A 13,545-nucleotide genomic window follows, 5' to 3' on the forward strand; every position below is an offset into this window, starting at 1 on the left:
TAGGAAAAGAATAGCACAAAACAGTGTTTCCACAAGAAAATTGCAAATTTTAAGTGTGGGTGGGGGCCTGGGGGGAAGTTCCAAATACAAAATAACTGCCTATAAACCAAAACAATTCATGTACTTAAGCACTCTAAAGATTAATACACACTTGTGAGTCTTCTAGTTTGCTGGGGGGTTGTAAAGCATAGTAGATAGGATACCAGAGAGGCAACTGCAAGCAGTGAACTATTTCACATAGCCTTAAATGACAGGGAGCCTTTTATTCCAACTACTGCACCTGGATTCCAGCCAATCCCCCAATGAAACGTATAATTGGATAACTGTAGGTTATGGCATTAGTAGCATTCAAGTGCCTCTATTCTATTTTAAAAGGAAACAGTTTCATGACCTTTAAATCTCATTACAAATAAAAGAGCAATTATTTCTCAATAAATATACCTGTTGAAATATATTTTTTAAAAAAAGAAAAAATCAGTTATTTTTCCTTGATTTCAGAAACCTTCCTAATTTAACAACTTTCCAAGTATCTGCCAAACCACCTTGTCTTCTTTGTGTACCCTTCAAACTGTGAGACGCCCAGACAGGAGGCTCTTTCTTGGCTGGTGGGATCACTCTTGAAAACGTTAACAGTGTACAGTGCACCGAAAAAGCAAGAGGGAAAGACCTAGGCTAAAGCCTTTCTAAGAGGCATATCAAAAGGAAGAGGTGCACTCATATTATTTGCTGACATTTTATCTAGAAAATAGGGGTCTTTAATAAAATTTTAAAATTCTTATCAATACTGAAATTACAGAACTGTAGTGGCAAATAATAGCCTCTCACCTACTCTCCCTGATTTGGAGGTAAAATTGCACCCTTTCTAGCACAATAATTACTGGCATTCTTTTTCGCACTTCCAGATTAGTCTTTGCTACTCTGATGACATGTTTAAGCAGCCCTTTCCTCTCTGATCTATGCAGCAGATGATTTCTGCACAGCCTGTTTTCACTCTCTGCTCAGCATGTCCACTGACTCTGCAGGAGTTCTGCTCGGGAAGTGAGGGAAAGCATGCACTGCAGCACTACAGCCCCACAGAGTGGATGCCAGCCATCGTCTGGCTTGGAAAAAGCATTTGACTGAAAATTTCTGTGGGGCATTTTACCCTCCTCTTTTTCATTTGTTTTAGGATGAAGCTTGAAGTTTTTCACCCCTTGATAGAACTACTTCAATTTAAACTTGAATTCTGGACATACAGGAATAACTTCTCTCCTTTTATCATTGTTAGCTATAGTCAACGAACTTTTTTCTTTTTATATCAGGATATTTAGTCTATCACTTTCCTTTGAAATGAAAAAGACCCTTAACTGCTCTATATCTGCATAATAACTATAAAGCTGGACTGAAATCCATGTACCATTACAGTATACTGAAATCAACACTTTCTAACACTAGTCAGCTAATCATCTGACTCAAATCTATGTTTTCATAATATCCATTTTATGTGATATGCATTAAATTAATACATATAGTTTATATAAACTTTTATATAGATATCAGACATAAGGTTCATGAACACGATTTAATCACCCTTATTTTCTGCTTTCAGAGGAAAACATTATAGAGTTTGTAACTTTAAAGGGCAAATCATGCAGCATCGAAACATGCCCCCTGAAGTAAATCAGTATCACAGCTGAGCACCATCCACCACGAACACCAGCAATATATGTATATTACTGGGGAGTCTCAGTGACAATGGCAGAATGGCTTGGTCATATATTGCTCAGCAAATAGATGCAAGCACACCAAAATATCCTCTTCATGTGTATGTTGCTTTTATTATTATTAAATTTTTGGAACATAATTATCTATCTTGTGCTGTAAAATAACAAGATAAGGACAAAAAGGAAATTAAGATAAGGAGCACAAAACAGCATAAATCCACATGCACACATTAAATTTCTTATTCCTCAAGTTACCCTCAGGATAACTTTAAAAATCAGTCTCCTGTTCTTGCTGTGTTTTGGGATGAATGGAGCTAGGGAAGACTGTAAAGAAGCTAGTTAACAGAATCTTTCACCAAATACAACTTACACTGAATAAAGTTATACATTTTGGGAAACCTGTTTCCAAATCCTGAGTTAGGCTGCAAACAAAAATTTGTTTAAATATCTTAATCATCGCTGCTGCATTATTCCCTGAGGAGAAGCTGCCGCATTCCAGTGCAGCTGGAATTCAAGTGGCGAGCCGATGGAGGGGTTATTGCAGGTCACAACAGTGAGACACTGAAAAAACAAAGAAAAATCCATGAAACCTCCTGGGCTCAACTTTCATTTTACCCTGACATTGCAGATGCTTCAGCAAATATAATATCTCTGTTATTCTGTACCTCATAACAGTAACCATGTTTTACTGTATATATTTATCTATTTCCTACACTTTTGCTTAAAACTGATAATTAAAAGAAGGGTTTGAACTTTTATTTCACCTGCAACACCAAGCAAGAAATAAAATCTTCTCACAGATTCTGTTATTTTATATAATGGAGTAGAAAAGAAGCACAGATATATATTAGACCACTAGTTTTTGACAATCTCTGAGACCTTCTGTGCCTTTGGAATAGTGTTTCATGAGCACTAGGTCCCTGCAGTTTGCAGTGAAGGATGCTCGGCACTTTCCAAGACCTGAAGTGAAGCAACAAGAGTTCCTGTTGGAATATACTGTATGAGTCAATAATGATTCAAACTTACTGCTTATCCCTGAAATGCCAGATGTGAATAAAGGGTTGTATTCATGGCTTCAGGAATGTTATAAGGCTTAGGCAGTGAACGGTGCTAGAAAAATCTTTCTCATAACAGTGAGATATATATATAAAAAATACACCAGGAAAGTAAGAATTAATTAGTATTTCTCTTCATATATGTTGTAGATATTTTACATATAATCTTGAAATAGAACTTAAGTTTTCTTCCAAAACTACCCAAGCACTTGAACACTGTTTTTGAGAAGGACTCTGTAAAACACAAATTCCATATGAAAGGTATTGGACTGTGGAAAGTTCACAGTGGAGCCAGTGGACAGTCCTGCAGGAGTATCACACAGGCACAGAAAATAGTCTCGAAAAAAGTTGTCGGTACTGCTTTGATTATATTTATGGTAAAGAGATTATGACACAGGCTTAAAATGTTTAAGGAAGAAATACATCTAGGTGAGATTTGCAAAGCTCCATGAAATGCGCTTACAGCAATCCTGTGCAGAGCAACAGGACTATGCAGAATGCCCAGTATCCAGGGGTGTGTTATTGATGTTTAGAACAAGTTAAAATATCAGAAAATAGAACAACATATAGCAGTTGCTTGTTACAAATGTAATGTTTCATTTAAGTTTCTTAATTCAAAGAAAATAGGTTAGATTCTGATCTCTGTTACATCCACACAATTACAACTTCCTACAAGAGTGTACATCCACTCAGACTGGCAACTTCGAGAGATTAAAATCTCAAAATGTTAATTAATTTAAACACCCAGATTAATTTAAGTAAACCCAATGCTGTAACTCAGCCATTGTATCATTAATGTTCTATCCGTACATCTTTTCTCATTGAATGTTAAATGGCTAGTATAATATCAGAGAAATAATTTGTCTTTTTAGTTTGTGTCAGATGAGAGCTTGTCAATGGGAAAAATCTATTCAGTTATCTTTGCTAGAATACCTCTTCCACCTCAAAAAACACCAACCAACCAACTTAAAAGAGATCCATTTTTTTTATGTCTTCTTACTCTGACACTACAGTGCATGAAATAAAAAACTAGCCATCAGCTCAGTAAATAAGCAGAAAAATCAGGAGAAACAGTGGCTAAAGAGTACACAAGCAAAAACTTGTATTGCATTTGTATTATTACCTCAAACACAAACCAGCTGTATTACCTTCCCTCCAGCCAGCCATTACTATAAGTTTTCACAATTCAATTACTGCCAGAGTAATCTTCTGAACTCGTTCATGTTTATCCACACCAAACCTTCATAAGGGACTGTGATCTGTCATAGCTCAGTTTTATTTCCTAGAGATTAAGTCTGTTTGCTACATGGTTACACTCTGCAGGATGAAGAATAGGACACAGCTGAGCAAAGGGGTGTTGATGTTGTGGTCCAGCAGAGGACTTGTGCAACCCTTTACCCTGAATCAAGCCAACAACTCAGCAGAAAGCCCCAAGGCAGAAAACTGGGTATATATCCAGGTTCTTCACTGAGTCAGGACTCAGCAGTCAGATAGGTTCTGAGCTCCAGCAAACTACACTAAGATAACAGGCCAGGCTTTGCCTAACTTCATGAAAAAAGTAGATTGTGTGTAAAGGAAGAAAAATGAAATTTCTATATACATTTCACATCCTATCTAACAAAATCCCATCTATAGAAACTGAACTTTGCATGCCTTTGTTCATGAAAAATGTAAAATAAGACATGCATGCTAAACAAATGTGTATGCACATTTATTTGATAGAACACTTTTGAGAAACTTAATGAAATGCAAGAATTTATTTTGAAATGAAACTGCAACAATATATAATAATGATGCAGCAATTATATCTTAAGAATAAGCTCACTGAACAGTTTTCCAAGATGATAATTCATTCATTTCAAGTTGTCTGAAATGATACTGTATCAGGATAATATCACTGATGGAGGCTTAACCACACTCAAAAAAAGTCATGTGAAGAAGTGTACAGTCACTCTTCCCTCAGCTTTCCATCTTCATATCGTCTGTAAAAAAAGAAAAGTACATATTGAACTACTGCAAGCACAATATTATTTGCAAGAGGAAAAAGCAACAACAATTTGTGATACAACTTCTACTTAAAACTTAATATAGCCCCCTCCCCCCCCCCCCCAAAAAAAAAACAAAACAACAAACAAAAAAGAGCTGGAAACTATTGCAATTGGTTCATTCAACTGAGAAATAATAGCCTTTTCATATCTGTATGTGGGTAAGTCTGGCTTCTGTTTATCTAAGTAAACATCACCTATATTGACATGCATATCACCCTGATGTGGATAACTGCTTCTTTCAAGAAACAGGAATTACTTATCTCTGAAGTAATACGAGTTTCTTTCAGATATAGATCCACAGGTATATACATTAATTATATGAATAATTATGCTTGAGTTAAAATATATAATGTATTACAATAAACCTATATGACAGACTACAGTACCATAATGAGTGCAAAACCAAAATTCTGCTAAATAATTTTCACACACAGTTTTGCCTGCTTACACAGCATTACACAGAGTTTAAACCATGCATAGCAGGCCAGAAAATCAAACTATTTACAGATCATGCATACATGTTTAAATGCCCTTTAGAATTAAGGCCATAACAAAACTCAGCTGTGTAAATGTCTCATAACAAAGCTCAACTAAGTAAATGTCTCTTAAAAATTAAAATAAACCTTACACTTCTTACAACTTCATGGGCAGATATATTTGCCTTAAACAGGACTCCACTGGGACCTAACATAATTAGCACATCTAATCATGTCTAAACTAACCACCAGTTTACCTAGAGAATATACAAGGCAGCTTTACAAATTTGATAAATTAATCCCATGGAAAGGTGTTAGCTTTTCTGGTTTATGCTATACATTTTGTTGTAAGCACTACACTGACAAAAATTGTAAGAATGGGCTGCTGTCTATTTAAATGCTGATTTTAACGTATGCTTCAGTATTAGAGCAATATTAATGGATTACAATAAATATGAATATAATTAATTTAAATTTAAACTTAAACTTAGCAATAACTTCAAAATATTTAGCACTAATGTAACAAACACAAGCCTCTGAAGTGGGTTTTATTTTGCACTTGTTTCTAAAGATTACCTGTTCATACCATTTTTGAAAAATCAGATACTGACACAGACTCAAAGACTGATGAGATGATGGTATCTGAAATTATACCCTTAGTTTTGGTTTTAGGCTTTTAGTAAAAATGAAAAGATTTAGAGACTTGAAAATTCAGAACACTTATAGCCTCACCCCTAAAAAAGTATTTTTGGTAAGCAAAACAACCATAAACCTAAGATGCTTATTAACCATACAGATCTGAGGTGTGTACGGTTGAACATTATTCAGCATCTACTGAGAATAGCTAATTGAAATACCCCATTGCATTGCTGTGACACAACATATGATTATGACTCAAAGATATTTAAATTATTGCATGATTCTCATTAACACAATTACTTTAAAGACTTTTACCATGAGATGTTGTCATGGTTTCCCACATGGAAATTTACTTAATAATTGAAATCTCCTTTCTCCCTTGTACAATAAAATTCCCCATAGCTATAAACAGTTACGTAATCCCTTCACTACATAGTGGCTACAGTGCATGGTGTTTTGCTTGATTTAATACATCCCATCTTAAAATGTATTAATAAACAGCAATGGTAGCTAGGTCTGAGTCACACTTGACTCTGACTGTGACCTGACTACATCTGCTCAGACTAAACTCATAAACTACTTTAACTCATGTGAAACCAGCAAGTTAAACTTGAGTTTTGTCAGGGCAAGAATTTTATTAAATATTCTGTTATTTTTTGTGCATTACTTTTGGCACAGCCTTATGTTTTATAAAAGTACATCCTTGCCCCACCATAATAATCAGTGTGTATTGGTGCATACCTTTGGTGAGAACCTGCTTGGGTTTTTCCATCATAATCAAAAGCCTATTCTAAAGGGTTGTTAAGAGTCTCACCTCCTTTGGTTTGCAGTGGTATGCAGGGAATGTCAGCCTCTGTGGATGGCTCATTGTTCGTGCTGATGCAATATAATGGTTCATCCAAGAAAGAAGGTTTCTTCAACCTTTTTGTGTTGAATGCTCTTGACATAAAGTAACCTTTAGTAATGCTCTTATCTTCCATCTTCTGTAAACCTTCTAGGTCAGCAGGTTCCTCTGTTTGGGCCAGTGAATCCTTTGATAAGTGTCTATCAACCAATGCTTTGCTGATATAGCAGCCAGGGATTTCACTCTCTGCATTAACACATAAGCTTTTGTCTTCCAGTCCAGTCTTTTCCTGAGCTGTTAACATCTCTACAATATGGTCTTCAACTAACATTTTGGAAAGAGTAGATGTGGAGTGAAGAGTGGAGTTTTGACTTGTGTAACAAGGGGGACTTAATCCAAAAGAAAGAGATTCCTGAGACTTTGGCATGGTAACGTTGCTTATTGTTCTCTGACTCTGTATACATTCTTCCAGAAGGGTCTTAAGCTGCTCTTCAGAGAGGCCCATTTGTTCTTCAGTCTGAAAAAAAAAAGGGAGCAAGAATTTCTTCTTTCAAAATATAATTAATGAAAAGCAGTGCCATAAAACAGTTTGAAAGATACAAAAGCATTACCAGAACTCTTAAACTGACATAAATATTTTTCATTTCAAACTTAATTTAAATATGTATTTATATAATTATATCATTTATGTAACAACTTCAGTAGGTTCTAGATAGACTAGGTGCTGAATCTTAGGAAAGAAGTTTGATGTCCACAAGACACTGAGAAGGCCTTTGATTTTGCTTAGTCTTCCAGTAGATATCATTTGTTTTAATTACCAAACCAAGTACTTTTTCATATAACTTGGTTTCTAATGTATACAGACACACACACGCTTTAAGATTTTAGATACTGAAACCAAACCAGCACATAGCTAAAAGACTTTCAGCTGTTTGGCAATACAGCTGGGGTCAAAAATGGTTTTGGACAGCACCGGACTATAAGGATTGTCACACAGTGACTGAAGTATGCCCCACCGCCCACTGTAAAAATGCAACAAACCATTGAGCCTTGCTCAGCCGTTGACAGAAAGCCCATCAGTTGTTCAGGACTTACATGTATGTCCTAAGGCATGTGACAGAAGAAAGCCCCATCTTCTGTCCACTAGTTTTACTGCTTTCAAGAAGTTGTAACTGGATAGCTCACAGATGTGTATCTTCCAGTCAATTTCTCATTCAGACAGTGGCACACTCCCATCATTTTTATCACGCAGGTTTACCTCACTGGCCATTTTTTTTAATTTGATATTAAAGATAATGACTAATATTAGCTGGTAGTGGTGAAGAATAGCAAAGGATGCCTTGTCTGGAGAGGTTTACAATGGGCATTACTTCTAGCCTGTACAGTCCTTAATACTCCTTGATAATAGAGAAGCACAATACTCCCTGACAATTTAAAGACTGCAATAAAAAGTACAAGACATATTTTAGGTATTCATAATACATTTGCCTATGAAATATGAGATAAAATATAACTATGTGTATTACAAATGTTACAGATGTATTAAATGGGAAAAGATGCTTTCTACAATCAAAACCTCAGTTTTACCAAACATCCAAGAGACAAAATATCAGCTGACAAGCTGATGAACTCTAAGGCTGCAGTGATTTATGTCAAACAATGATTTATTCACTGTGTAATGACTGTTACACAGACGTGACTTTACATTGTGCTAGAGAATGGAGTTACTATCATCTCAGAAAAAAGATCACTATCAGATCTATTTTTTTTTACCCTTGATCCAACTACATGAGTGATATGACACTGTTTCATGTATATGACATGATGAGATTGCAGCCAATGTAGCATAGCATGTATGATTTATACCTAAAAACTGATTATTCATATCCATGAATAGGGCAGTTCTCAGTGAGGAAAAAAATAGTATTTCTTTGTAAACTTGCTGTGGCTATGAAAAATTACAAGGTGACACTACAAAGTGAACAAGAAAGACTTTTTAGGTTACTTTCAGCCACTATTCTGTACTTACATGCTCAAACATTAAGAATAGCTAATAACTGTTACTATAAACTGATTACAGTTCAGGCACTAGCTGATGTTCTTAAACTCTGTTTTATAGATTTATTGAACCTGCAAGTCCTTTTCTGCACACACTTTTCCTTCCCAAAGACATTCTGAATTCACTTCCTACACATATAAAAGAAGACAACTGCATTAAAGAAAATGAGATGTTAAGGCTTTTAAACAAACAAACAAGCCGAAACAAACCAAAACTATAATCAACAGACTATCATTATATGTAGAGAGCTGTATTTAGATGAAAATTAAATGTGCTAATTATACTGAGATTCAGCTAATATTGGTATCAAGTAATGTACTTTTGGTAAAATAACTGAAATCAAACCAAAACCTTAAGCACTTATCTAAATAACAAAGAAAATAATATGACGTCTTCTAATTTTTCTTTTGTTTTTAAATTTCAATCCTAGTGAGGGGAATACTGATCAAAAATAAGTCAGAGAGGAAAAAACAATTAGTAGCAAAACACATGACAAAGCAAAAATGAAACATGGAATTTTTCAAATTTTCACTCTCAATCCAATTTACGAGACCCTGCCGAGTTTATTACATTTCTTGAAGAAGTATTTTAACTTGCAGGACAATATCTGTCTATAGTCACTCATAGAATGAACTAACTATAAGAAACAAGATACATTCGCTCAGGCAGAGCACCACAGTAACCTAGGTTAGACCACTACTGAAAGCACAGCTGCATCTAGAGCATATCCACAGAGCAGAGTATCATGCTACATAAACATAACTAAATTTGTATCACAGAAGATTTTCACATCTGGAAACCCACATGGATTCACACATGGTTTGAAGTATGTGGTTGTATAATGACATATTTCAAAGCTCTTGGCCAAGATCATTTAGAGCTAAGTTTATGTTAATGACAGGGCAATTCACTCACAGCAGAAAATAATTTTGCATCTGGAGTAAATGAACAAGTACAAAATGAAAACAATGAGAAGATCATCTTTGTCCTGCTTTTCTTTTGTCATTTTATTGTCCCCATCCCCAATTATCTGCAGTCTACTTTATCTTGTCCAAATTCAATTTTTTCTTTTTTTCCTGTCAGGAAAATCATATGGCTCATATTGACAATTAGTCCATATATTTCTTTGATTACTACCAGAGTGCTAAGTAGGGAGATTTAGAGCCTAAGGCATATGGAGAGGGAAAAGAGTATAATATCTATAGAGTGAAAAGTTTCGGTAACTTGTGGGCTTGTTTTCCTTCAGACTTGCAGGCTTGCAGGCAAAGCAGACAGTGTAAAACATTACTTACTTTTCTTCTTTCATTACCTCTGCCTCCTTTGGTTTGTTTTGTAAGACAGGATTGCAAGGATGCAAAGATATAGAAATAGAAATTATTTAACATAGCTCTCAAAACTTACATTTTAAAATACTAAATGATCACTGTTCACAATTTTTTTGTGCCACAGTCATTTTAGGGTTAAGGAAAAATATACAGTAGAGAAGATGATAGCTCTTAAATAGCCATCAGTCATCCACTCAGCAGCAAGAAATCTACATTGAAATGAAAGAAGAAAGACAGCTGTTGAAATCAGAATACTGAATTTAGGGAAACATGTAATACCCTAAGGAGAGACACCTCACACCTAAATGAGCCTTTGAACTCATGGGATTGTATAATGCAGCAACTGTATGAGGAGTTTGCAAAGTACACTTTTGCACACACCAAAATAAATCCTTTTACAGCTAACTGTACTAGTTGAGTCACGAGACTTGGAATCAGTAATACAGTCTTAGGGAGACACTAGATTCTACCTCTCCCAAGCTATCACTGCCCTTACTGTAAATAATTTACAACTCCTATACAGAAAAAAACCCTTCAAGACTGTTCTTTAAAAATACAAGGACATAAAATTAATGTAAATCAAAATGAAAAAACAGCTCACTAGACAAGGGAAAATGAGCTATCAGGTCTTGTTCCCATTAGAAATTGGAAAACCTTTTAATTGCTCTGGCTAATTTTTAATAGGACACTGAGTCCTATTCATTTTCTAGGCTTTTTACCGTTAATGATCCAAAAAACTAATTCCTATCCAGGAGTTTAGGAGCCTGCTAATGACCTTTACTGTTTATGTGTGGCTACTTTTCCACACACTTGTGGCCCTTCTCTGACTGAAGATTTCTTGTTCCTTGCTGAATTCCTCAGTGACATGGGTCTATAGAGAAAACCTTACTGCATGTGGTAGGAATGCAAACTTGTAGTACACTGCAGACAGACCTGCTGTGACTACAGGCTTGCAAGTTCAAAGCTTTAGCCTTCTTTTCCACATCTACACAGTAACAGAAATAGACTTAACACTGAAAGGCCTTATCAGATTTTAGCATGGGGAGAAAGCTAATATGTCAGGATTATTTCTAATTATAGTAAATAATCATAAAATGACACACAGAAAATGAATAAGCACTAGAAAGCCAAACTGAGGACTCATGTAGCTGGCATGTCTATAAACACCTAGATTTTGTTCCTTAATCTGAAAGTATTACAATCAACACTTCTCAAGATACTTTATTTGCTTGAAACAATTTACGTTGATACTCAAATTTACTTAATTTTTTACTGATGTGTAGGACTACAACAGTCAATTCTAAAGTAAATTATCTCTTCCTGGTTAAAAGACTCTATTTTAAGCATATGCTAATTTACTGAGACAACATGAGATTTTTTACATATCATCACAGGGAGATTTCATAAGTTTTTTTTTTTTCATGACTTATTAATAGTTTCTCAAACAGCTTTATTCTGCTTTGAAAAGGCAATCCTTGCCTTGTATTTCCACACTACTCAACATGCACTATCAGTTCCAAGGTCTCACCTTTATGCATCACACCAAAGCAACATGAACTTCTCTATGAGCAGTACTCATCAGTGTTATTATGGAATATTATTAATACGCTGCATACAAAAACAGTCACATCATGTTGTTGTGGAAGAGCTTTTTACAATTTCCATAAGTGCTAGCAGCCCAAAGCTCTTTTGTACCACAGAAGTCAGGACTTCTGTTATGGCGCCCATAACATTTAAATTGTGGCAATATACCCTTAGGATACTGTTGTGATACAGTAGACAGCTAAGCACCACACAGCTGCTTGCTCACTGCCTACCACCCCTGCCCCAGTGGGACAGGGGAAGCGAACAGGAAGACTAAAAGCAGTAAAACTTGTGTAGCTAGACCAAAATTGTTTAATAAGCAAAGGAGAAGGGAAAGAAAATAGAACAAATGATGCAAAGGCAACCACTCACCATCTCCCCTAAGTAGACCAATGCCCAGCCAATTCCTCAGCAAAAGATGGGAACTTTATAGAACCCCTTCTTTTCCCTTTTTATTGCTGTGCACAGTGCTATATGACATGGAATATCTCTTTCGTTAGTTTGGGTCACCTGCCTCATTGTGCCCCCTCCCAGCCTATTCCTCACCCCTGATCTGTTCACTGGGAGGGCAGAGTGAAAAACAGAGAAGGCCCTGACACTGCAAATGCTGTTTAGCAACAGCTAAAACATGGGTGTGTTATCAGTGTTGCTCTGGTCACAAATACAAAACCATACCAGCTGCTAGGAAGAAAATTAATTCCATCCCAGCCAGACCCAGTACAGAGAACCACACATCCACTTTTACAAGGAAATTTTTTAGTGTCCAGCACATCATGTTATGGATTTCAGTGCTTGCTTGTTTGTTTTAAAAACACCATGTTACGAGAAAGGGCTTAACAAATCTAGAAGAAAAAAGTTAATCTTTCCGCTGTAAGGTTATTTCAGCATGTAATGAGAGGAAATGTAACTAGACTAAATCAAAAACATGCTTACCACTCAAAGAGCATGTTTCTGGATAGGGCAATAACATGTATCAATTTGATGGTGTTAAAAATTTAGACTGGAAGCTGAATAATGGATTCCAAAATTAAGAACTCCTTGTGCTATAATCAAGATTCACCATTTGATGGTCCTGTGCTTATACCTAGCTTGGGTATGTTTGGGGACTTCAGTACTGTTTCAGGAAAGATAGATCTTTAACAAGAATGGGATTCTTGAACGGTAGGAGAAAATCTCCTGCCATTGCTCTTTTCCTCCTTCTATTCTACTTTTCTATTTCTTTCCCTCTGTTGGTGACATTTTCCCTTTTCTCATTTGTTTCCTCTGTTTCTGCCTCTGTAAGGGCAGAATAAAAAGGTCTGGTAGGCAATTTTCTCTAGCTGCTGCTGCTAGAGCCAGAAAGCAGAAACGACAGAAAAAGAGAGATTTGTGGGTGTCTGGCAGAATCACAGCATCAAAGACATTATCAGCCTCATGGAATCATAAAAACTCCATTGAAAAAAAGAAAATGTAAAAACTGTATACGATTTCAGAAGATAAAATGCACTTCATTAATAAATTGGAAATAAAAACCCTAAAGTTTTATTTCCCCTTACTCTGAGAAAGAGAAATTTTAGACAGAAATCAAAAGGGGACATGAGTTTACAAAATTTTGCTGTTATTTAGAGGAGCAAAGTAGGTAAAAACTGTGAAGAAGAGACACGGTAATTGCAGTAGCCCATTTCTTTTTTAAGATCGCCTATAGTTTATACAAAAAAAAAAATAATATGACAAGTTTTTGCAGGCAAAATTCATTCAAACACACATATTTTAGTCATTGCAAGCAGGCATAATACTTAATTGCGTGTGGCTTGAACGTGCAAATAAAAAAAA

General features: G+C 35.7%; 1 protein-coding gene across 1 annotated transcript in view; it reads right to left on the bottom strand.

The window, feature by feature from the left end:
* Positions 1 to 4,561: 4,561 nt before the first annotated feature.
* The window catches only part of FSIP1 (fibrous sheath interacting protein 1), an 88,604-nt gene continuing 79,620 nt past the window's right edge, over positions 4,562 to 13,545 (bottom strand). Inside the window, exons 11-12 of the mRNA XM_005149333.4 lie at positions 6,736 to 7,282; positions 4,562 to 4,740 (exon numbers count right to left, since the gene is read on the bottom strand). Of these exons, the coding sequence (XP_005149390.3) occupies positions 4,718 to 4,740; positions 6,736 to 7,282 (570 nt within the window). The 3' untranslated portion in view covers positions 4,562 to 4,717. The remainder of the gene's footprint in view (positions 4,741 to 6,735; positions 7,283 to 13,545) is intronic.

The sequence above is a fragment of the Melopsittacus undulatus genome, chromosome 4, assembly GCF_012275295.1.
Source record: "Melopsittacus undulatus isolate bMelUnd1 chromosome 4, bMelUnd1.mat.Z, whole genome shotgun sequence".
In the NCBI taxonomy this organism is placed as follows: domain Eukaryota; kingdom Metazoa; phylum Chordata; class Aves; order Psittaciformes; family Psittaculidae; genus Melopsittacus; species Melopsittacus undulatus.